The following is a 25,901-nucleotide window of genomic DNA, read 5'->3' on the forward strand; positions in this document are numbered from 1 at the left end:
CAGATGTTGGGAATGGTAATTAATGATATGTCTCTATGTAATCTTGTCATGCTAATTCTCTCACAACAAAAGCAAAATAGTAGCTAAGAGAGAGTTGGGCCAAAGCACTGAAGCCCAATGTGTATCAACTAAACAAATTTATACTTTTCTAAGGAAAATAAATTTATAATTTTCTTACCCATTAATATTTCTCAATCTATAGTGAGTAATTAAAATATTAATAGGTTGATAACTCTTAAATATATATATATATATGTATATACAAAGATTGTTCAATCTTTTTTTTAACCTAAAATATCTTGTAACCCTAACCACAAAATTATCGATAACCATTTTAACGAGTTAATGACACCACCTAATAATAATAAATACTCTTTAATACTCGTGAACATAATAGTTAAATCACTAATTACATGTATGGCGGCCATCACTATCTACCCACCATATATTAGTATTATAAGTGTTGTTACAATCACTTTTTTTAATGGAATGATAAAACATTTTCATAATATTTAATATAAAAAGTAAATTTCAATCCTATCAAATCAGCAGTTTGTAAAGTAAATTTTGCATTCACTTTAATCGATGTAATACTTTCAACAATAGAAAAACGAATAATTAGGTTAAATTGTAAGTTTAGTTCCTTTATTTTCAGATCTATAATATTTATAATGGAGAAGTCATGGATTAAGCATACACGAGCCTTTGGGATGTTGACATAACCAAACTTATTGATTGAAGTAACAACAATCAGCAACAGGAACAACAGCAGTAACCCACAAATTAAGATTAGCCAACCATATATTGGATATATCTCCTTTTCTGCTGAAAATCATGAATGAATTGTGAAAGGAAAACATAAGGGTGGTTACAACATGCTTGGTGTTGAGCCAATCAGACAAAGACACATTGCATTCATTAAATAAGGTTTTTCGTTTTAATATTATATATTTTTGTATGGGTGAATGGCTCCATATAGACTGAGGTTGAGTGTCATATTACATTGCTTTTAACGGTTTCACAGAAATATGGGAGATTTGCGGTTGCTTTGGCATGTACAAAAAGCAACTCTGTCCCTTTTTCTCTATATGTCATTGTCATCTCAACGTTTGCCAACCACTAAGAACCTTGTATCCGCTACCACTCCACGTTGTCATTTCCTTCCTCCTTTCATTTTGCTGTAATATATAGACAATCTCATTGTATTTACATGATATGACACACACCTACATTACGTAACAGATACCAATGCCACAACTGCAACAATGATTCTGTTTCCACCTCTGCTCTGACTCCATCTGGGTTTTCTTTTCTGATATATTAATAACTCTGAAGTAGTTAGCCATTTTATCTGTGTCCCTTTGCCTTCGTAGTTCTCATTTCGTCTTTTTGCCTATCACTTTATGGTAATAATATAGTACTTTTAGACAAAGGTTGGGACTTGAGAATGTCTTCTTCCAGTTATGCTAGAAGCAGAAGTGCCTTTTTTTGTCTGTTTTTTGCAGTGTTTATTGCAAAATCTAGCTTTTGCTTCTCTGCCAAGGTATGACTTATTTCAAGTATTTTGGTTTAGAGTGTGGTGAGAGCAAATTATGGAATCTAGATTGGTTGTGGCACTGTCAGGTTTATGTGGTGTACATGGGAAGCAAAACTGGAGAAGACCCAGATGATATTCTGAAGCACAATCATCAAATGCTTGCAGCTGTTCACAGTGGAAGGTCAGAGCTCAGAATTATGCCATCTTTCTTTTGGAAAATTTATCCCTTTTTTCATATTTCTTATATGGGGTTTTTCCTTTTCTTTCCTTTCTCTATCCCTTTATCTTTAACAGTATTGAACAAGCCAAAGCTTCTCATGTTTATAGCTATAGACATGGTTTCAGAGGTTTTGCAGCCAAGTTGACTGATGAACAGGCTCACCAAATTTCAAGTCAGTGAAAATTCCCCCCATTTTTCTCTCCTTTTCTTTGCAGATAAACAAATACAACAATGCTCATTCACTCCTTAAACTTTGATATTTATAGAATATTGCATTCTTTTTTCGTGTTCAAATTTAATCAGAGATGCCAGGAGTGATATCTGTTTTTCCCAATTCTAAAAGAAAGCTGCACACCACTCACTCATGGGACTTCATGGGAGTTTCGAAAAACGAATCAATGGAGATTCATGGGTACTCCACAAAAAACCAAGAGAATGTCATCATTGGTTTCATCGATACGGGTGAGCTGTCGTACTTTTACAGTAAGCTGAAGCCTTTACGATAATTTTCATAGCATTCTCTTCACCAACACGTATAACATGCACCCTTTTTTAAAAGTCCCGTGAATACATATATGATATATTAGCTGTTCATAAGGACTTGCAAACTTTATTTTATTTCTTTAGTGGCAGAAACTATGTATCGATGATATCTTTACGCCACTTCTTTTAGGAATAGCAGGTATAGAACAGTATGATTGAAAATAATGGATTTCACATGACATCAATGTGGTAGTCACATTCTTGCTTACGGAAACTCCTTCAATTAAATAAACCATCTCTGAAGAGTTAAAGTTGGTCCTGAATATGCTTTATTTGTTTCCTGTTCCACTGCTTATACAGACTACAATTGCTTAAAGATGAAAATATTGCAGTGAAAAGTGATTTACTCAATAATTCTTAGAATTTGTTTTGTTCATAGAGTGAAAGAATGATCATAATGGATTTCATTCATAATCATTTGCCCCAACTCAACAGGAATTTGGCCTGAATCCCCGAGCTTTAGAGACACCGACATGCCCCCAGTTCCTCGGGGATGGAAAGGTCATTGTCAATTAGGAGAAGCATTCAATGCTTCATCATGCAACAGGTTTCTTGTTGAATCATATCCTCGTGATTTTTTAAGTTTGACTTCATTGGCATTAGCTCCCAGCTGTGTCATCTTCATTGGTTAATCATTTATGGTACAGGAAATTAATAGGAGCAAGATACTATATGAGTGGACATGAAGCAGAAGAAGGGTCAGACAGAAAAGTCTCTTTCAGATCTGCCAGAGATAGCTCCGGTCATGGTAGCCACACAGCTTCTACAGCCGCAGGACGCTACGTGAAAAACATGAATTACAAAGGGCTAGCAAATGGAGGAGCAAGGGGAGGTGCCCCTATGGCTAGGATTGCAGTGTACAAAGTGTGTTGGGACTCAGGTTGCTATGATGTGGACTTGTTAGCAGCCTTTGATGATGCCATAAGAGATGGTGTTCACATTATATCTTTGTCTCTGGGTCCTGAAGCCCCCCAAGGTGACTATTTCAGTGATGCTATATCTGTGGGGTCATTCCATGCTGCTAGACGTGGAGTGTTGGTGGTAGCATCAGTCGGGAATGAAGGAAATCCTGGTTCTGCAACCAACCTTGCACCATGGGTGATCACAGTTGGTGCTAGCTCAACAGATAGGGATTTTATCTCTGATATCACGTTAGGAAATAGTGTTAACATCAAGGTAAAGCTTTCTCACTTTGTGTTTTGGTGTATATTTTGTTCACTTGGTGGACTCTATTTATGTAGGGTATAAGGTGGGAGGTAATGAGAAGGAGAAGAAAGGTAAGAAGGAAGTGAGACCGAATAATATCGACTGTAAAAGCCGAAAAGAAGGAGAGAGAATATTCATTATAAGTGAATTAGAGTAAATAAATATAGTATAAATTAATTAGAATAAATAAATATACATTAAGGGAAATATTTAATATAAGATATTTATAATTAAGGATATATGTTAGGATAATATATGAAGAGATATTTATATTAAATATAGGGATATTTATATTAAATGCAGATATATTTTAGGGAAATATTTAATAAGAGATGGGCGGAAAATAATTAGTATAAATAAAGTTAGAGTCTAAAGTTAAAGATATGCTTTGGATTATTGAGTTTTGTAGAAGAGGTTATACTTCAGGATAATTGACAGAGGTTATACTCCCAATTATTGGTTGACCGAAGGAGGTTATGTTCCTGTTATTGTTTAGAGATTCATTCAATTCCATTCTTTTGTTAATATATTGCTTGTTGTGAGTGTGTGAGAGGGTGATTTAGTCACGTATCGACCTCAACAATTTAGTTCTCTATAATGGAAACAGGGTGAGAGTCTCAGTCTCTTGGGAATGAATGCCTCTACAAGATTGATTGATGCATCGGAAGCCTTTGCAGGGTACTTTACTCCTTATCAATCCAGGTGAAGCACAAGGTACTCAAAAGTGAGAAGAAGCCTAATCTCAATGTAAAGGATGGGTTTTAAGTTAAATGTTCTCCTCTTTTCTACATTTCTGCAGTTACTGTGTGGATAGTTCCCTAAATAAGACCAAGGCCACAGGGAAGGTTCTTGTGTGTCGACATGCAGAATATTCATCGGAGTCAAAGTTGGAAAAGAGTAGGATTGCGAAAGAGGCAGGTGCTGTTGGGATGATACTCATTGATGAGGCAAATCAAGGTGTTGCCACCCCATTTGTAATACCTTCAGCCATTGTTGGAACGAAAACTGGAGAACGGATTCTATCTTATATCAACAACACACGGTTTGTAGTTTTATATTTGATAGAAATAGAACAGACAATTTTTTATGTTCTGCTGCTATTCTTCTATTCTCTAACTCAGCATCGTATTATGGTAAACAGCTTGCCTATGTCAAGGATTTCCAGAGCAAAGACAGTACTAGGAGCACAGCCCGCTCCCCGTGTAGCAGCATTTTCTTCTAAAGGTCCAAATGCATTAACCCCAGAAATTTTGAAGGTGATATTTTGTAGCAGCATATTTAATAAGTACTTTGAGTTTTGGAAAAGTTAAATCAGACGTCTTTTAAAAAAACCTAAAGTGGATATGTCATTCACTTACATGTTTGATTCATTTTACCATTGCAAGATATATTTGTCACTTAATTCATTGAACGACTTTGTATTTTAACTTAATCCTTAATGGTTTCTTGCTGTATTGTAGCCGGATGTTACAGCTCCTGGATTGAACATCCTTGCAGCATGGTCTCCAACTGCAGCTGGAATGAAGTTCAATATTTTATCAGGAACTTCTATGGCTTGTCCTCATGTAACTGGAATTGCAACTCTGGTCAAAGCTGTGCATCCTTCATGGTCTCCTTCTGCTATAAAATCTGCGATCATGACAACTGGTATTACAATAGTATTATCTGGTTTTCACATCTGTCATGTGTTTTCTTTTCACTTTTCTTAACAGACACTAAAATAAAACTTCTTATGTGATAAAATTTTATGTCACTTAATGCCTAAATATAGATGCTGAGCGTAACCACTCTTAACTAATATTTAAGTTCATTACGCAGCAACAATTCTTGATAAGCACCACCAACCCATTAGAGCGGATCCTGACAAAAGAAGGGCTAATGCTTTTGATTATGGATCTGGCTTTGTGAATCCTACCAGAGTTTTGGATCCAGGTCTTGTCTATGATTCACATCCAAATGATTTTGTTGCATTCCTATGTTCACTTGGTTATGATGATAGATCACTCCGCCTTGTGACAAGAGACAACAGCACATGTGAAAGGGCATTCAAAACACCATCGGAACTCAATTATCCATCTATTGCAGTCCCCAATCTAGAAGACACTTTTTCAGTAACCCGAGTTGTGACTAATGTTGGAAAAGCAAGAAGTGTATATAGATCTGTAGTGTTGTCTCCTGCTGGAGTTAATGTTACTGTTGTGCCAAATCGATTAGTGTTCACTAGTGTAGGACAGAAAATCAAGTTCAGTGTAAATTTTAAAGTGGCTGCTCCCTCAAAAGGCTATGCATTTGGTTTCTTGTTATGGAAAAACGGAATATCACAGGTCACAAGTCCTTTAGTTGTCCGGGTTGCACCACCAAATCTTGGGTTGGTTAGATAACAGTGTTTGTAATTATGTATATAAGCTTAGGAGCTTTACAGTCATTACCAGTCTTGGTCAAATGCTAAGGCAATCAAAATGATCATTTTAAGCATTTCTTGTAGTCATAGGCTTGATGCAGCCAGCAATAATAAACACACAATTGAATAAATGATATCTTAAGGCCCTGATCATACTCTCTCAGATTCATTATCATTATTTGTCAAGTTATCATTTGTGATTACTACCAGATTAAGAGTATTTGCTATTCAAAAGTTTGCTGGTCATCTTTTATTCCATTGATTTATCCCACTGAAATAGGATGCTGAGGAAGTGTGATCATTGTTTTTATATATTATTTCTAAATACTTATTACACATTCAAAATGAAACTATTATTTTAAAGGCAAATTAACACATTTTTTTTGGTGTTTGGAATGTAAATAGATACTCAAGCTGTCCCTCCTGATGTGTCAAACGAAGGGAAAAAAAATGTAAAGCAAAACTTAAATTTGGGGCCTACTAATAATAGACTACACTTTCATCCTGTGATGTAGACATGGGAGAAGTTAGATTTAGCTAAGTGGGAGTGCATTGTGAAATACAAGACTTACTAACATGTTGGTGTATGAATAGTAATCAATAAAAATAAAATAGTAATAATGTGATAGAAATATGCATATTCACAGGCATTTTAACCTCCCAAAAATACAGTATAAACCATACCATAGAATATTCACTTATTAACAATATTACAGTCCAGTTCTGAGAATACGGAGTACATATATGGCCGAACGGCCTTACGAAAATACTACAGATTTCAAACTTTACTGCACTACAGTCTAGACCGAACGGTTTCAAAACTAAGCTTACACCGAACAATTTTAGAAAATAAAACCCACCCTAACGACCGAACAGTCCTAAGGTTCCGCTTTCACTTCCACTTCTTCCAGAGCCTCTTCCAGCAGCTCTTCTCCTTCTGCTCACATCCACAGGATGATCATTGCAACAGGAAAAGACAACCGAACGGACAATACAGACAAGACAGAAAAATAGGGTAAGCTTATGTAATTTAATTAATTCAGTAAAACATACATTTAAAATAAATCTAACATAATTCAATATGGAATCAGGTAACATCCAATCATGCACTTCAAATCAAAATTTCAAGTCAAAGCATGCAATGACCAACCACTTTACTCTGACTGTCCGGACTGTATGAATTATGTGTAGCTACGACGTTTTTGCACCCGAGTGATGTAATAGCTGGGATGCCCTCAACAGCTGTCACCCGAGGTTAATCTGTTCCGTCCAAGTTCACCTTATGGACTAGGACCTCCTGCCATTCTCATACATGACTTACTCTTCTCTACTTGAGAATGAATAATCATAGAATATCAGGATAAATGCCAGCTAAGCTTTATCCACATTCATACTCTACCATTCAATAATCAATCATGAGATATTCCTCCCTGGAATACTCTTTCATTTCCATACTACTCCATTCATATACCATCAAACCGAACCAATAGAAACGGATTCCATTTGAAATCAAAACTAAACAATGACCTTTCCCCAGAGACAAGACCGAACGTTTTGAACACTTTCTAATCTAACAACTGGACAATTAGTGTAAGACCGAGCGGTCTTCCACTTATACACGGAATAGGACCGAAAGGGTTATTATCATGATTAAGAAAAAGACCGAATGAATAACACTCCCTAGTAACTAACAGGACCGAACGCTAATTACCAATTTAACCACTTCACTGAACCAACTCCTAATAGTGTAAACCAAATACTACTAAGCCTAGGCCGAATACTAAGACTCTAAGCCGAACACCATTTATTGAGACCAATATTGTTTGACATCGAATACTAGTAACATACTAGATACTATGAAGAAGCTGAGAGTTAGTATGATACCGAGCACTAATAATACTTAGCTTTTTGGTCTGAGACTAACATTAAAGAGACCGAGTGCTAGTATGAGACCGAGCACTATAGAGACCGAGCACTATAGAGACCGAACACTATTGAGTTTGGCCGAACACTCTTATTTCAAAATAATAATAATAATAGATTATTTAACGAGACCGAGCGCCTTTATGACCAAGCACTACTGAACTTATAGAATAAAGACTTTGTATGTATATAATATAGATACAAATAACTTGTTTTTAATGAAGGATAAATATACTAATATATGCTTAAGTAATATTGAATATTGTCCTAGGCTTATTACCAAATATAAAGGGACAACTACACTTATTTACAAGTATACTAAGATAAAAACTGATCGGTCATCAACTGAAATTCTTCCCAAAGGAAGAATCCAGTCCAGACCGAATGCTCAACGGAAAACCAAACGGTCAATAATGACTTTCAGTGACAAACACGGAATTACACAGAAAACTACAAACTTAAGATCAAACCTCATATCAACCCAATTTCTCATCATTTATACTCATACAATCATATAGCCAAAAATGCAGTAACAACTATACTTCATATTCATTCAACAATCAATCAACAATACAGTCTAAATGGAAGTCCTTGATGCTAGGAGAGCTCAGACGTTGCCTGAATGATGATCGGAGGAAGAAAATGATGAGAATCCTTAGAGAGAAGATGAAGGAATCTAGAGAGAAGGAGAAGAAAATGAGATTCAGCAGTTTGGAGAAGAAAGATGCATGCAGAAAGTGAGACCAAATTTCAAATTTTCAACTTATATACCTCCTGCACAAATCTATCGGTCTTGAACCCTTTCATTGACACCTGTCTTCCACTAACTTGGGGTTTTAAGAGTTCTGACAGGCATGGTAGTGCATGTCTTTCTCCTGTCGGATAACAAGTCACCCTTTCTTTTGACAGTATATTTGCTTAATAGTCTATTGAGACATTTATTTTTCATAGACAATTTAAAAGCGTTTCATAATTCATAAGAAACCATAGGATTTAATTCCAATATATACAGTGAACCAGAAATATATAAACAATCTCGTATACAGAAAACCAGCAATATATAAACAATTCACTATGATTAAAGATAAAATTATTAGAGTATTCTACTGCCAGTTAGACAATAAGATTTTGACATAAACTTTGTAATATGATAATTATCCATCGAAATTCTAGAGCTAGACAAAAGGAGCCAACACTTTTTTCTTAGCATTACACAGCAGCATACTCCTAAGACCGGATAGATGGATCAACAAGACCTTCCATCACAACAAGCTGATCCAGCAAAGCAATTTTTTCATCTTCAAGGGATTTTACTTCATCTTCAACCTCTTTTAATTCTTCCCCCAATGCAAAGCTCTCATCTTCAAGTAGTAAATACTTCCGCCTCAACGCACGATACTCATTCCCAGTTGCAGAGGAGTCAGGCAATGAATCTGAATTAGAACCTTCTTGTCTCTGAAAAGTTGGAGAAACTTCAGTTATCAGTGGTCTCTTGGAACCCTTCTGTGTCGATTTTAAAGACAGAGATGTCTGTTCATCTTCCTTGACATCATTCCCTCTCAACTGAAACAAAGTCTTTTGGGTTAAGTTTTTCTTCTTCCTTGGTTTATTAGTCATGATCTCTTCTGACAAAGGAATCCTTGGATCTTGCATTTCTCACTCAAAGTCACTGCGGGATAAAAATTAAAAATTAAAAACCATAATTCATGCAGAATAAGAACTAAAAGAATTATTTAAAGCGAAAAACAGATTCATCACCAACGTAAAATACTAAAAAATCAAATTTACATCAAAACAAAAACTCAGTTATAATATAACATAAGAAATTACTGGCTTTTCCAATGAAATGCCTCTCAACACGCATTAAGTTTAATGAATTGGAATAAAACATACCAAAAATGCATGTTCATTAATTGTTTTTCCATGACCAGACTTTTTGCTACTCGTCCAATACATAAAAAAAAAATCGCGCGTTGTAAACGTACAGCCACCCAGTATGAAGAAAATAATAATAATTGGATTAAGACAAATTCAAAATCCCTTCTCTCAAAGCCGAAATCCGAAATCCAATCCTGATTAAAATAATACCACAACAAAAAATTTGGGGGCGATTACAGCGGAAGGAAGATAGAGGAAAACAGAAAGACAAACCTTGGAAGGGCGATTGCGTAAAGTGTTCTCTTATAAATGTTGATTTGGCAACGAAAAAACGAGATCTTCAAAGTTTAAGAGGCAAACCAAATTAGGGTTTGAAATACAGAGGAATGAGACGTTGGGGACGGGGTTGGTAGGTAGTACATGAAACAAATCGAGTTGAGGGTATCCTTATGCTTTCTTTCAGTGCTTTACTGGTATTTTTTGGCACGTACATAATATAAATGCTAAAGTCCTTATTTTTTTACTCTATCTAAAATATATCAAATCACTTTATTTAAACAAATATCTAAATATTCAATTTATTTTTATTTTTTAAAATAAGTAAATTTATATATAAATTTTAAGAGAAATTTATCGCAATTAGATATTTTTAAAAACTTAATTAAATTAAACTAAAAAAATTAAAAATCTACCTAATTATGTGTTCTTTCATATTTAAAATATATATATTATATAATAAAATGATTTATATTAATATAAAATAGTTAAGGAAATACATATATATCCCATGCCAATAACAATCTTCTATTGATAGTCAAATATGTAAAATAAACCATTACGGAATAGTTGTAGTCACTGTTCTTAAAAGATGTAAACTTTTAAAATAAGTCAAATATTTTTTAATTGTATGTTTGTTATTTATTTTGAAATAAATCACTCTTTTAAAATAAAAAATTAGAAATAATAAATGTTAAGGTGTTACAAATAAGTAAATAAATAAAATATATTTAATATTTTTGGAAAAAATAGTTATTTACTTTTAAGATATTAAAAGTTTGAGTTAATGCTATCTTTTCATCAACTAAAGTGCTTTATGTTATCTTGAATACAATGAGTTGAGTTGACAAAGCAAAAGGTAAAGACAGTTTTTAAAGGATAAAAGTTGTTAAATTAAAATTTCATAATAAAATAAACCATTCATAACATTTTTTCATGAATTTTTATTAATATTAAAAAATGCTTTTTAAAAGTATATCCGTGCTTAATTTATTTAAGATTGCATAATATTTTGATGTGAAAATACAGTATGAAATCATCTAACCATTTTGAAAATAACCTGTATACATTTGTATAATTGGCTAATAACATGTCTTTTTGTTGAAAGAATACTCTAATTTGTTTTCCATAACTATGTACGACAATGTGTAAATGATGATCTGAATGAGAGACAAGTTGTTTCCTTTCTTCACTTCACATTTGTCAATAAAGATGTGCACTATAAATAATAAAAATAATTAATATTATCTTCAATTTTGAAAATAACTATTATATAACTTTCTTTTTTGACAATTTTATCTCTTAATGTAACTACTATCTCTTTTGAAAATGACTATTATATAACATTTATTATTTTATAACTAGTAAAGATAATATTGTATAACTATTAAAAAAAATATTGTATAACTATTATATTAATTGAGATAATATTGAAGTTATATGACCATAACTATTTTTTCAATTTAAAAAAAAATATTTCTTGTATTTTGATACTATACCCTCTAATCCCGTTTTGTCCACTTTGGACCACTCAGTAAAGTTGCAAACTCAACATCCTCCTACCTTTATTAATAATTCAAAGCCCTCTTTATGGCATTCTTTTTCATTCCAATCTTAAATGCTTCTTTTATTGCATTCCTTGTTAGGTTTAAATAAATCAAATTCACTGCTCTGCTAACTTTTCCACTCTGATGTCATTCCCGTTGAGCAACTCCCTTTTAGATCAAACTCCTCTGGTTTGATCTCATTCTCACACGATTTTTATGAACCACAAAGATAAGGTCACTAATTCACTAGAAATGAAATATGAAAAACCAGTGGAAGACAAATCACAAAGAGAGTTGAAAGAAAGAGAGGAGTCCTCGAATTCTAGCCACAGTGATGTTACAAAATCAACAGATGCTTTGAAATTTAGAAGAACCTAGATACCGTTATATGGTTATAGACCACATTGCAAATCACTTCTACAGACGCGAGCCTTGTTAGATTGTGGAGTTCAATGTTTCAAAAATTGTTATTAAAGTGTTAGACCAAACCAGAGACAATGTTTTGAGTTACAACAAAAACATCGAACGTCAATAGATCGAACAAAGAACGAGAGCCAAAACCGAAGAACTAAAGATCAAACATAGTCTTACCTTGACGGTCAGTGCAGGAGTGCGCCAGAGCACCTCGAACTCGCTCAACTCACAAATGCCTCGACGCCTCCACCTCGACACCTCCATCTCGACGCTCCACCTCGCAGGAGAAGACGAACACGAAGCCAAGCCAAAGAAGAAGCCAAGCAAGAGAAGATTGTAGTGCGGGGTAGGGTTCGGGGAAATTTTGATGAAGACGGGGAAAAGGTTTTAGGGTTCGAAAGTATGTAAAATTAGAATAGATGGAATGAACGAAGACGGGGTAGGGGATATGGGTAGTAAGTATTATAAAATTAAAAAAGAAAATTATATTTTAGGGGCGGTTATTATTAATAACCGTCGGAAAGTTTAAAAAAAATAATAAAAATAAAGATATCTGCGATTTTACACATAAACCGCCGGAAATTATTCGGAGTTTCTAAAACCGCCGGAAAATAACCCCTCTTAAAATTAATTATTTTTGTAGTGTTAGTGCTATAAATTTCGTTAAATTATGGAAAAGTTTATTTTAGTTAAAACTTTAAAGGTAGAAATAAAACATCAACTTTCTTTTTCATATTTAGAAGGGTGAGATGGTGTTTTATTAAGATTTATTTTATCAAATTTAGTTGTATAAATGGGAAACCACTAATACATGAAAGAGTTTTGGTATTTGTTATTTTGGATATTAGGTTTTGGTTTTATAACATAGGTATATTTAGATGAAGTAAACAAAAGTCGTTGTTTGGTATAGAAGTATTAAGGTTGTTATTATTATTACGGTTTCTTCACAACAAAAATCAATGAAACTATAAATAAATAATAAAAAAATATTAAAAAAAAAGTTAATTGAGCTTTGATTCAAATAGAAATCGAAATCTAAACTCTTTTTTATTTAAAAAATTTATTTAATTTTAAGAGTAATTAGTCTTGATTTGTTCACAAACCAAATCCAAATAATCTTATAATTAAATAATATTTTTAATCAAAAATAGTATTAGGCTTGGGTTCTTTTATGTTATAACCAAAGCTTAAACATGCACAAAATACAACATATTCATTACATAAACAACACATTATATTTATCACACTCATAATAAGTAAGAATCTAGATACAAGGATATATTATCCTTACAAAAGTAAATGTGTTAAATATTACTGCAACATATATCAAACATAAAAAAATGCATTAAACATTTAAAAAACATACTTTATCATAAATATGCAAAAAATATTAAAAACATATTTATAAAAAATTAAAATTTTCATGAATCTAAGAACACAAAACAATTTAAAACTAGGAGCCTCATAAATCTTTGGAGTACCTAGTGATAAATTGTGTCTAATGTGAAGAACCTGAACAAAAAGTAGTTACATTAACCTTTCAAATAAAAAAAATAGAAAGAAAAACCTTGAACAAACCTCTACATGTGATTTCAAAATGGAAGCAAAATAAAATAAATGAAGTTGGGGACGTGGAAGGGAAGGGAAGAGAGGAGAATGAAGGAGTGAAAGAGTATCAGCGTCGAAGTAACGACATGGTGACACTTGACGACGAGAACAATGGAAGATAGTAACAAAATGACGTTTGCAGATAACTAGAACAATGGATTTTGAAAATTTTTGCACACATTTCGACCTTGATTCTTTAGAAACAGAAGTAGAAAAGAATGTATGGCTTCAATTATAACCGAAACAAAACTTTCTCGCTAAGATAAAATAATTAAAATAAATGCGTAAATTTTGAATTTTTGTACATCTTTTAACTTTAATTGTTGGGGGAATCAAAACAAAAAAAGATGTATGACTTCAGTTATTATAACTGAAACCAAATTCCCCGATTAAGCTAAACTAATTAAAATAGTAGCAAACATTTTAAAAAAAAATTGCATAAATTTCAACCTCGGTTGCTGAGGAGGAATCACAACAAAAAAAAGGATGAATGACTTTGGTTATTATATAACCAAAGCAAAATCTCCTCGCTTAATAAAACAATTAAAATAATAACAAAAATTAGAGAATCGGAAAAATATATATAGTTTCAATTCCTTTGTGTCACGTCCCATTTATTACTGTGCTGCGTCACCACTGTACTTTCATAAATGCACCGTGCCACGTGTTCTGAGCGTTTGGAAATCCACCAACGAGCCGTGCATGTGCGTCACTTGTCAAAATGGAAACTTCTGAAGTCAGTAGTGGGGTGCAGGTGTCGACGAGAGGGACGCTCGTCCGTCTGACGGGGATTTGAGCAAAACTGAATTTTCTGGAAAATCTCCCACTCCCTCTCACGCGCACCTTATCCCCTTCCAAACTCAGAATCTCCATTTCTCCTCCTTCTCTCTTGAACCCTTCTCCTTCTCTCTTCTGCAACTTACCACCATTATCACCGTTCACGTTTCAGCACCGTAGGAACGTTCCCTGCACCGCGAGCTTCAGTTCAAACCGAACGACTTCCAATTCTGGTAAGTTTCACTTGGGCGATCGTCCCTGGAGTTTCTGTAAACTGTTTCAGTTGCATGCAGCGGTGTATGCTAAGCCCTTCTTTTTCTTTTGATTAGTTAGTGGGAAAGCTTAAGAGAACGTTGAGAGAATTCCTTTTTAGACGAGTCAAGATCCACCCTTTAGGACGTTCGCTACTGAATCCGGGTAAGGGAAGCTTATTAAAATTAATTCTTACGTTTGTCTTGTACTGTATGAACATTACGTGTGTCGCGTGAAGTATGAACTGTGTTATCTGATTGTTGGTATATGATCATAAGTATGAGATGTATATTGGTTGAGTATGCATGATCGAACGTTGCTGTACTGCATGAACATGATATATGTTGGTCGAAATGTATGATATGTCTGATACGTGTGAATATGAAATATACATGCTTAGAAGCAGTGAACATAAGTGAAACTTGAATATCAACTTCCTTAGGATAACGTATGTCCGACATTAAACGGTTCTCGACCGTTTGATGTTCCAGTAAACTTTATTTGAATTGGAATACTTTCATTTGGGAAGGATTATGGTCGAGCATGAGCTATGTAGGTCTTTTACTTAGAGCTCATAATGAGCAATGTCGATCTTACACATAGTAATCGTATTGGGCAGTGCTCGGTCTTACACCAAGCGCTCTTACTCTTTTCTGGAAAAGCTCTTGATAATACAGATCCTTCATTTGTGTCGACCGACAGTGTCGAGCATTCTTGAGAATACAGATCATCCATCTGTGTCGCCGACAGTTTTGAGAACCATTGTTAATACAGGTCGACTATCTATGTCGACCGATAGTGTCGAGTACCCTTGTTACTACAGATCTTCCATCTGTGTCGATCACCCTTGTTACTACAGATCATTCATCTGTGTCGACCTACTGTGTCGATCACCCTTGTGACTACAGATCATCCATCTGTGTCGACCGACAGTGTCGAGTAACCTTGATTAATACAGGTCATCCATCTATTTGGTAATTGGTTCTATTCTGTTTTGGAACGGAGTAAATTCTTCGGTTTTGTTCTCCACGGTTGTCCTCATTATGAAGGGGGGCTGAACGTTCGTCTTTTTAAGAAAGTGGAACATAGAATGAAAATGTATTTAAGAGGATGAATTAAGATGTGCGAACACTATGAGAACTGAAATTGTGATTTTGGATTTTGAACGAGCGTTCCAGGGTGGAACGACTCTTGATTTGATGTTGAGATTTGTAAGTATGAATGTGGTAAGCTTAGATGGTGATCCATCCTGATATTCCGTGAATGCTCGTTCTCAAGTAGAGGGGAGCATGTCATGCGTGGGAATAGCAGGAGGTCTAGTCCATAACTGTAACTTAGACAGAACAGACTAACCTTAGGTGGCTACTGATGAGCATTCCAGTTACCCCACCTGAGTGCACGGACGCCTTAGCTACACAGGATTCATACAGTCCGGACGGTCGGTCTAGTATCAGGATTTTGGATGAAATTTATGTATGAATTGAATGTATATGTTGTGAACTTACTTGCTGGAATTGATATGTATAAAATATATGTTTTGGTTTTGAATTAAATTCAATAAGCTTACCCTGTGTCTCTTTCTTGTGTTGTCGTTCGTCCTTGAACCTTCGTCGTGTCTATGCAATGATCATCCGTGTGGATGTGAGCAGATGGAGAGGCGTTACTGGAAGAAACGCTGGAAGAAGAAAATTTGGAGGACGCCAACCTCGTAGAAGTAGAAGTGAAGGCCGAACAGTAAGGGCGTTCGGTTTTTAATTATAGTAGTTAGTATAGCGAGCGGCTGTGAGCGAGCGCTCTTTTGTGAATTGTAAATAGTTGGACGTTCGGTCATTGTTTTGTAAACCGTTCGTCCTTATCTTTTTGTGAACGCTCGTTGTTTTATGTACATTAACGGCCGTTCGGCCTCTTTCGTTATTGTCGTGCCCTTTGTTTAAAACTGTTTTGAATTATTAATATATGTGATTATTCTAAGTATATAGTTGATGACTGTATAATTTTGGGATGTTACACTTTGCAACCAAAACCTATAAGTTACTATGTTTTTATATATTTTGTTTTCTTAAAAACCAAATCATAATGCAATTTAAAAATTCAAAACTACACTCATGAACATGAACAAATAAAGACAATGCACAAAGACAAATAAAGAAAATAATTAAGGTCTATAACAACAAGTTAGGAAAATAACTATAGTTTACTTATAATATAATAAATATTTACAATTAACAATAATATTTGGACCAGTACTTAAATTGTTTTCTATTTGTAACTACTGAACTATATAAGGAAAAGGCAATAAACTAGCACACAAAAAGTTCCAAGACGTGTAATCATTCTCCATTCCAACACGGTTTTGTATTGTAAAAATAAAGGTATATATATATATATATATATATATATATATATATATATATTTCTCTTTTCTTAAATTTGTTTTCTATTCTTAGTACATCTTAAGTGAATTTTGTCCTAAGACGTGTAATCATTCTCCAACACGGTGCCGTAGTGTAAAAATAAAGGTACATTTAATTTTTTTTTCTGTTCTTAATTGATTTTAAGTGAATTTTGTGTAGTTCTTTCAAAGAAAGAAAGGATGATATTTCAAAGAGTCTAGTTGATAAATTTAATAATTAGTCTTAAATGTCGTAAGTAGATCAACGTATTTTTTAAGTATTTACTTGTCCTTTAACAATTAAATCATCTTGTTTTAGGTCCTTCATTCAAAGTTCTTCATTTGTAAACATGATGGATGATCTTGTTTGGATGAGCTTGTTTATAAGCTCCTTTTAAAAGAGAAATATAAGAAGAAAATTGAAGTTAGTCTTTTCATAAACTAAAATTAATTTATGCATATGTTACTTAGCAGAACCTTTATCATAGTTCCTCTAACTTCATATTTTTAACTCATGCATAAACTAAATTTAGCTTATAAAGAAGTCACATTCATTTTTCTATTCTAATTTCTCTTCCCTAAAATGGCCTATGGAGAAGCTCGTTCAAGCATCCCAACTTCTTTCCAAATATTCCAAAGTAGCACGTGGTGCAGCATAAAAAAATTCCAAACTATGCTTATTCTTACATTTGAAAGAGGAAGAGATTCCAAGAGAAAAATCAATGTGAGAAGGATCAGAGACATTCTCCGGCTAGTGCCTGGCCGGCTGCTCCGGCGACGGACATTCGCCCCCTTCCTCGCCGTTCAAGAACTCTAACATTTTGCTTCTTTCACGCACTTGAACTTCTCAAAATCAAGTGGTAATAATATATTTCCCGAAATTTCGGACTCTCAGTAATAACAACTACATACTTTATTTTTATTTATACTGTAAAATTTAATTGATCCTAAGTATAGCTTTAAAATTCGTTGATGAAGTCCTCCATTTATCATACTAATTAAATATTCTCACATTAAAGGCAAGCCATTGCCAAATGTGCCCCGTGACGCGTCATCGCGTTGGACCAATGAGATAATTAATCCAAGAAATTGTCGTTAAGAGTAAGAGATATGGAAATAGAATCCAACACCTTATCATACTTATATACAAATACTTATGATTTTTGTTTAAAATTCCCCAAATGATGAAATCTGTTTAAAAATAAAAACGTGAATAGACAACCTGATTTCATTAAAAAAAATATATGTAGTTTTGTTCGAAAGTAAAATAAAAGCAAAAGTAAAAGATTAGATTAATATAAATAAACGTATTAAAGTGTGAACGGTCCATTAAAGATTAAATTATGAGCAAGTTGCGCCCCGGCCAATAAGAAAATGAAATTAATTCTATAAGCTTATCACGAATTGCGAACTGTATTAGGTTAGACCACATGCTGAAAGGACAAAGGCCACGTGCAATGCAAATACAATACGATATATTAAATCAAACGTTTTTTCAAATCAGATGCCTCTTTTTGACATTAAAGCAATTTTTGTTCAAAAGAGAAGAAAAAAAAGACAAACACAGGGTGGCAATAGTTTAGATTGTGTTGTGTTTATCAAATATAACTGTAAAAACGGGTCATCTCGCGTTCATCACAGGTTGATCACTTGGTGAGCCAACCCAACTCAGTTCATTTATTAAAGAGTCAAAAGAATTTGAATTCGGTCCGACTCACCACGGATTGGTGGGTAAATAGGTTGGCTCATTGACTTATTTAATTACATTTTTTTAAATAAAAAAAATTACAAACTTTTTATAATTCAAATATTTTTTTAAGCAAAAACAAAATAATAAATATTTTTTATAAAATTAAAATTAAATTTTAATAAAATAAAATTAGGTAGGTAAGTTTGGTGGGCCAATTCAGTCCACTACGGATTCAATTCGCATGAGTCGGATTTAAATGAGCCAGGTTGAAATCTGACTCGCATAAAAAAAATACAATTTTTTCAAATCCAACCCAACTCAGATTGATCCACGGATTGTAACCCATTTTCACGACTCTAATCAAATCTGTCGTAAAAAATCAAAACATTTACTTTTTAATTTCTCGACTAATTGATTTATTGATAAATAATTAAAATATTTACACAGAACAAGACTTAACCATGATTAGTGTATTCCATTATTTATATATGTATTTACTGAGTGTCATCTGTGAATATTTTGGAAAATAAAAAAGCTATAGAGGAAGGTGATTCTGAATATTATAATGTTTCAGCGTAGAAACAAAAAAAAAACACGTAGTTGAAGTAAGAAACTTCATGGAAAACAAAGCTCAGAGCACCTAATTCAAAACTTCTAAAGACAACGTCACAATTCCAGCCTCAGTTTCCTCCAGCAGAGAAAAATAGCATTACTTAAACAAAAATTAACAAACAAACAAATCTCTTCATGATTCCCCTCCAATGCAACAACATGGGTGGTTACTCCGCCGCCATCGCCGTCATCACCACCATCCTCTTCTTGTTCCCGCCGCCGACTTCTCAGGCCCAGATTCTCAACACAGAAGCTCACGTTTTCGGCCCCTTCAACCAATCATACTTCAACACGTTCGCGGTGTTGCCCAGCGCCGCCATCAACCTTGAAGCGCTCCAAGTAACACCAGACAGCACAGGCAACGTGTCCCTGACCAACCGCTCCGGCAGAATCTTCTTCAAAAACCCCTTCACTCTCTGGAACGACCAAGATAGCCTCGACGAAAAGCCCGTGTCTTTCAACACTTCCTTTCTGATAAACGTATACCGTCCCAAAAACGAAACTCCCGGCGAGGGCATCACCTTCTTCATCGCCCCTTCTACCTCCGCCCCCCCTCCCAACAGCTACGGCCAGTTTCTGGGCCTCACAAACGCCTCCAACGATGGCAACCGCACCAACCAAATCCTCGCCGTCGAACTTGACACCGTGAAGCAGGACTTCGACCCCGACGACAACCATCTCGGCCTGGACGTTAACGGCGTGAGGTCCAACGTCACTGTGTCTCTCACTCCCTTGGGGTTCGAGATCGTGCCCAACGTCACGCGCTTCCACGTGCTGTGGGTGGAGTATGACGGTGACCGGAAGGTGATCGACGTGTACATCGCGGAGCAGCCTGATAAGGATGCACCCATAGTGCCGAAACCGGCTAAGCCGGTGTTGAGTTCAGGTATCGATCTGAAACAAGTGGTGAACAGGGTTTCTTATTTTGGGTTCTCTGCTTCGACCGGTGACAACGTTGAACTAAACTGCGTGCTGAGGTGGAACATTTCTATTGAAGTTTTTCCCAAAAAAAAGGGGATCAGAAATGCGTTGAAGATTGGGTTGGGTGTCGGAGTGCCTGTGGTGGTTCTTCTTGTAGCCGGTGTCGTAGGGTGGGTTTATTGGTTGTGGAGAAAGCAGAGAGAAAGCGAGACTCAGATTTTGGGAACTCTCAAGAGTTTACCTGGAACTCCCAGAGAATTTAGGTATCAAGAATTGAAGAAAGCCACTAATAATTTCGATGAGAAGCACAAGCTTGGACAAGGTGGATACGGCGTCGTATACAGAGGAACACTTCCGAAAGAGAAGTTGGAAGTAGCCGTCAAAATGTTCTCCAGAGATAAGATGAAAAGCACAGATGATTTCTTGTCTGAACTCACCATCATCAATCGCCTTCGTCACAAAAACCTTGTTCGCTTACTCGGTCAGTCAGTTTAATTAATTTTTCGTTATTATTGTTTCTTTAGATTGATTCAATTATCACTTCCACGAACATAAATTCCAGTTATTACTATTAGGATTTAGGATCTAGATCCGACAGCGGTTCTGTTCTGTCCAGATCATCATGGTAGGAGCCAAGCAATAATTGCTAAAATTCTGTCTGACACGTCTTCGCTGGCAACGTTGACCAGCTATGGCGACAGTTGTTGGCGTCCCAACCTAATTCGCTCCATCTTTGTGCATTCATGCATTCAACGTGGTTGCACAAAGCCGAAGAACACTACCCGAATCGAAAAGTGTCCTCCACTTAGGGTATTTTTGTTGGAGTGTTTCATCATTTTATTTTCGATAGCGACCTTAATTGTTATACCTTCTGTCCTTAGTCAACATTAACAGCTCTTAGTTGAGTGATGTTCTTTCTCTGTCCTTTGCTCCCATCCAAAGATGATGATTCATTGAAGGTTTCTTCACCCTATCCAAAAGTGCCCACGTAATTTTCATTTCTTCTGTAACAAACCTAATCTTATTCCAAGGTCAACTGAATTTACTATCTTATATAACTCAAGCGGAAGTCATAAAAAATTAACCACTCAGCCGGCCTAAACTCTTTTAGAATAATATAAGAGCGCAAGTCATTATCCAAATCGTTTACCTTTTCTTACAAGCATTTCCGACTGATGTAATACAAATCAAACAAGACTCTGTCCTTGTGATCTTATTATAATTTATGTAATGTTCTGTATAAGCATCTGACTCAAAATTTAATTAAAAAAAAAACGCAGGGTGGTGCCACAGAAATGGGGTGTTGCTGTTAGTGTACGATTTCATGCCTAATGGAAGCTTGGACAACCACATTTTCCGTGAGGAAGGGAGCAACACTACGGCACTAAGTTGGCCTTTGAGGTACAAGATCATAGCAGGGGTGGCTTCTGCATTGAACTACCTGCACAACGAGTATGATCAGAAAGTGGTCCACAGAGACCTTAAGGCCAGCAACATCATGCTGGACTCAGACTTCAATGCTCGTTTAGGTGACTTCGGCTTGGCTCGTGCGTTGGAGAATGATAAAACATCGTATGCAGAGTTGGAAGGAGTGCATGGCACCATGGGGTACATTGCACCTGAGTGCTTCCACACTGGGAGGGCCACAAGGGAATCTGATGTTTATGGGTTTGGAGCAGTGGTCCTTGAGGTTGTGTGTGGCCAAAGGCCATGGACCAAGAATGAGGGGTATGAGTGCTTGGTGGATTGGGTATGGCACCTGCATCGTGAGCAAAGGATACTTGATGCAGTGGATCCAAGACTTGGGAATGACTGTGTGGCTGAAGAGGCAGAGAGGATTCTGAAACTAGGACTAGCATGCTCTCACCCCATTGCCAGTGAAAGACCAAAGATGCAAACAATTGTTCAGATCATATCTGGTTCTGTGCCTGTGCCTCGTGTTCCACCTTTCAAACCATCTTTTGTGTGGCCAGCTATGGATCTATCAAGCCTTGCAAGTGACCTCACACAAACCACAACAACCGAGTACACACCCATGACAACAACCGAGTACACACCCATGAACAGTACCACACATTCTTTGCATGTTGATTTCTCAGATAGTGGCTCTCTTGTCTAAAACACCATATATGCATGCATTCCAATTCCATCCCCTCTTTCAAGACAACCTTTTCCCTTTGGTTTTTCGTGATCTGTTTGTTGGTCAGCCCTTCCCCTTAGTTAACTTCTCCTCCTAAAGGAAGCAAAATTTCCTCAGACTTTTCCCTTTTTTAATCTTAATTTGATTTGATTTTTCAGTGATCAAGTATAGATTCTCTTGTAATTTCTAATTTTGATTGGAAAGGAATGAAATCAGAGTTTGTAAATTTTGGTGAAATAATACATATTCTGTATGTTCTTTTCTTTTTCATTCTTATATAATACATATTCAACTATTGCTAAACATAAGCAAAAACTCACCAAATTATTATTTTACAACAACATTCACACAAAGTCAAGAGTCAATATCCATAAACACCAGGTATCAGTTGGTGTACTGAATATCCATAAACACCAGGTATCAGTTACTGAAAACATGACTCCTTTCAATTATTCCTTAATCATAGTTCCAGTGTCTAGGCCAATCGGAACAGTTCTAGGGCTTCTTTAGTGGGAATCTTCTTACTAACTTTGAGATTCCTATAATCTTCATAAACAAAAGGTTGATAAAAACGGGGGTGATCATGGTTCACCAATTCCTCTGGGGCCTCAACATTCCTGTTCTTGGGTCCTAAGATTAACGTAGCAATTGAAAGACGTTGGTTCCCTTCCTGGCATTGCACACGATGTGTCACATTGCAAAACCTCCCATTGCTCCACGCCTGCATATATGCATACATTTATTTATATTAATTCCAACTGCATGGTCACAGTTTATCAGCAATACCAGCATAAGTACATTTGCTTTTATAGTTTCATGCAAGGGGATTCCTTCTCTTCCATATCTTTAAATAACCTGCTTTGTGATCTCTCTCTAATACCATGAAATTTCTCTTTAAATAACTTATTTTCAAACTCTGAATAGATATAATATCCTATTAAGTGGATATTACTCAGACAAAGAATCTACAGTATCAGCAATATCATAAGTTATTTTTTTGTCAGAGATTTTATATATATGACACGAGTCTTATCTCACATAAGTATTTAATACAACTTTTAACTCAAAATTTGAAGACAATGAATTTCTTTTATATATATAACAAGTTCTGCAATAAAGAACAAATTTTCTTTTGTGCAACTGAAGGTTCAGAGTTTAATTGATGATTTGTGTATACTTACACGAGCAATGTCTCCAAGATTGACAAGAAAAGTCCCAGGGAAAAGAGGGATTGGCACAAAGGAGGAAGAAGAGTCCATGACTTCAAGACCACCAACATTTTCATCATCTTTAAGAACAGATAGGAAGCTTGAATCTGTGTGTATTTGAACTCCTGGGGACCCTATTGTTTCTGCCGTGAAGTTATATTTGTTAAATCTAAACTCGTAGAGCCAGTCCTCGAAATCAGCACCTTCAACTACACCAAGAGATTCAGCCATCTTTTGTCCTATTTTTACTGCCAAACCATGAACAGCTTGCCCATATGCCTCCATTATTTGCCTAGGAGGAGCAAGATATTATCAACAACACTTCACACTTTACAAGACTCTCAATTAAATGTAAAACCATTATTAACCTCTACTTTGAAAGTGCTGAAATTTTCCAAAAAAGAAAAGGATAACAGAAATTGGTTCCAAGAAAGAGAGAGATGAAGAAAGAAAACAAACCTTTGTTGAGGAGAGACATGAAGCTGAGAACAGAAATTGTGCATAGATTGTGATGAAGAAATGTCATAGATTCCTATAGCCTCGTATAAGGGGCTGAGTGGAGTTGGTCCGACGTAACCACCACCAGCAATGGCTTCTGTGTTGCGTTTCTTGGTCTCAAAAGGAAGATCATGCAGAGCTTCAACCACCTTCTTCATGTCAGCCACTAGGGTTGGAGGAATAGAGTGATTGATGATCCTGAAAGAACCCCATTTTTCACATGCTTCTCTTAGTTTCTTTAACTCTTCTTCCTCACCAATTTTCTGCACATCAATCACTACTGGGAACTTCTCCGCCATAGGTAGAGACAACACTTTGCACGCTTACACACATATATTCACACCTTTATATAGATATTTTTAGTTAATTTTCTTTTGTAATAGATTTTTTTCTTATATTTCATAATTTTCGTGGTAGTTATTATGTTATTTTTCCTACTAGTTTCTTTGTAGTAGTTCATATTCTTCGTGGTAGGGGCCATATCTGCATGTGTATTGTTTGTTCTCTATAAAGGTAAAGGGTGGGTCAGGGTCTGTCTTTTTCCTTTCTACTTAATAGAAGGGATAAAATAATTATAAAAAGAAAAAAACTTTTGTATTTGTAAAAACAAAGTGTAATAAAGGGTAATATCTGATGGATATAATAATTTGTTAGTTGTAAAAACATTTTTGTTTTCTTTTATACTCATGTTCTTCTTTCTTTTGAAGCAATTTATGTTGAAACTTTTTTCACTTATATTCCTACGGTTGAATACGGACATCTCGAATGTTTTTTGAGTTTTTTCTTGTAAGTTTTGAGAGAGAGAAAAAATGAATTTTTTTTCATAAAATTGAAAATAAAAATCTATAAAATCTATATTAGAAACTTTCAATAAATTAGTTTATAGAAAAATTTAATTTGTAAATTGTTATGGAAACATACTAGATATCTATTATGAAAGAGAAAATTAAGGTAGATGAAAATAAATATGAGAAATAAAGTGAAAATTACCAATATTTAAATAAAAAAAATAAAAAATATCAAATATATGTGAAAATAATATTAAATTTCGTCATTTAAAAAAAATCTTCTAAACATTTTAACTTATTTTCATCTGCCATTATTCTTTTTAATTCTTACACGCCACCAAGTACATCATAAACATGAATTTTTTTCTCAAACTATCCAAATAAACATATACCAACATTAATTCTCAAACTAAACTCTCTTTTTTTCACACATTAAGAATTCCGTTAGAAAAGTTAAATTTAGTGTTCTGATGACCAAATTCTCAACATATTAACCCCTGTGAAAAGAAAAAAAAATTAACCAACGGAATTCTAGTGGGATTTTTTAAAACAAAAAAGTATTTTTTAAAACTGAGAAAAGAAAGGAAGTGGACACTCTGCCGAATTCTCAGCGTAAATAATAACCTATCTAATTTAGAAATGAGGGTGGAAATAAATTTATTTGGGTAAAAAATTTAAATGGATTTATTTTAGAAAAATAAAATCACACAAATATAGACATTTATTCGTACATGATGAATTGAAATGTTGGTATTTGAGGGATCCTAGTACAATTATTTTGGGCTTGGGGCTAATCTAGCTAGTCACAATGATGAATGTGTTGTGCCCATTTGGTGCAATTTGCAGAAAATGTTGTAGCAAATTTAATTTCAAATCATGGAAGCCATGTGCTCAAAATAGTGTTAATTTTACGCCTACTTTCACTTGGGGAGTCAGCAAAAATATTGGGGTGTGAAATTTTAAAAAAGTATATTTGTATATGATTTATTAATTTTTCAAAAAAATTCGAATATATATTTTGGAGAGATCCACTGCAGTAATACCTCTTCTTTTACAAATATATTTAACTG

At 34.9% G+C, this 25,901-nt stretch overlaps 4 protein-coding genes across 4 annotated transcripts; 2 read left to right on the top strand and 2 right to left on the bottom strand.

The window, feature by feature from the left end:
* Positions 1–1,139: 1,139 nt before the first annotated feature.
* LOC108334683 (subtilisin-like serine-protease S) lies at positions 1,140–6,043 on the top strand. Its single transcript, XM_017570590.2, has 11 exons — positions 1,140–1,543; positions 1,624–1,718; positions 1,832–1,929; positions 2,061–2,219; positions 2,736–2,847; positions 2,948–3,476; positions 4,114–4,208; positions 4,306–4,548; positions 4,648–4,762; positions 4,967–5,153; positions 5,325–6,043. The coding sequence occupies exons 1-11, from the start codon at positions 1,448–1,450 to the stop codon at positions 5,885–5,887; spliced, it is 2,292 nt and encodes a 763-aa protein (XP_017426079.1). The 5' UTR covers positions 1,140–1,447; the 3' UTR covers positions 5,888–6,043.
* Positions 6,044–8,902: 2,859 nt separating this feature from the next.
* Positions 8,903–10,187, bottom strand: LOC108335373 (uncharacterized). Its single transcript, XM_017571383.2, has 2 exons — positions 9,982–10,187; positions 8,903–9,499 (listed from the first exon to the last, which is right to left on the bottom strand). Exon 2 carries the CDS (start codon positions 9,481–9,483, stop codon positions 9,058–9,060), a length of 426 nt encoding a protein of 141 aa, XP_017426872.1. The 5' UTR covers positions 9,484–9,499; positions 9,982–10,187; the 3' UTR covers positions 8,903–9,057.
* A 9,094-nt stretch (positions 10,188–19,281) lies between these two features.
* LOC108335741 (probable L-type lectin-domain containing receptor kinase S.5) lies at positions 19,282–22,600 on the top strand. Its single transcript, XM_017571868.2, has 2 exons — positions 19,282–20,678; positions 21,478–22,600. The coding sequence occupies exons 1-2, from the start codon at positions 19,412–19,414 to the stop codon at positions 22,314–22,316; spliced, it is 2,106 nt and encodes a 701-aa protein (XP_017427357.1). The 5' UTR covers positions 19,282–19,411; the 3' UTR covers positions 22,317–22,600.
* Positions 22,601–22,644: 44 nt separating this feature from the next.
* Positions 22,645–24,399, bottom strand: LOC108335743 (2-oxoglutarate-dependent dioxygenase DAO-like). Its single transcript, XM_017571870.2, has 3 exons — positions 24,005–24,399; positions 23,519–23,837; positions 22,645–23,058 (listed from the first exon to the last, which is right to left on the bottom strand). The coding sequence occupies exons 1-3, from the start codon at positions 24,340–24,342 to the stop codon at positions 22,813–22,815; spliced, it is 903 nt and encodes a 300-aa protein (XP_017427359.1). The 5' UTR covers positions 24,343–24,399; the 3' UTR covers positions 22,645–22,812.
* Positions 24,400–25,901: the final 1,502 nt, after the last annotated feature.

The sequence above is a fragment of the Vigna angularis genome, chromosome 10 (assembly GCF_016808095.1).
Source record: "Vigna angularis cultivar LongXiaoDou No.4 chromosome 10, ASM1680809v1, whole genome shotgun sequence".
Taxonomy (NCBI): domain Eukaryota; kingdom Viridiplantae; phylum Streptophyta; class Magnoliopsida; order Fabales; family Fabaceae; genus Vigna; species Vigna angularis.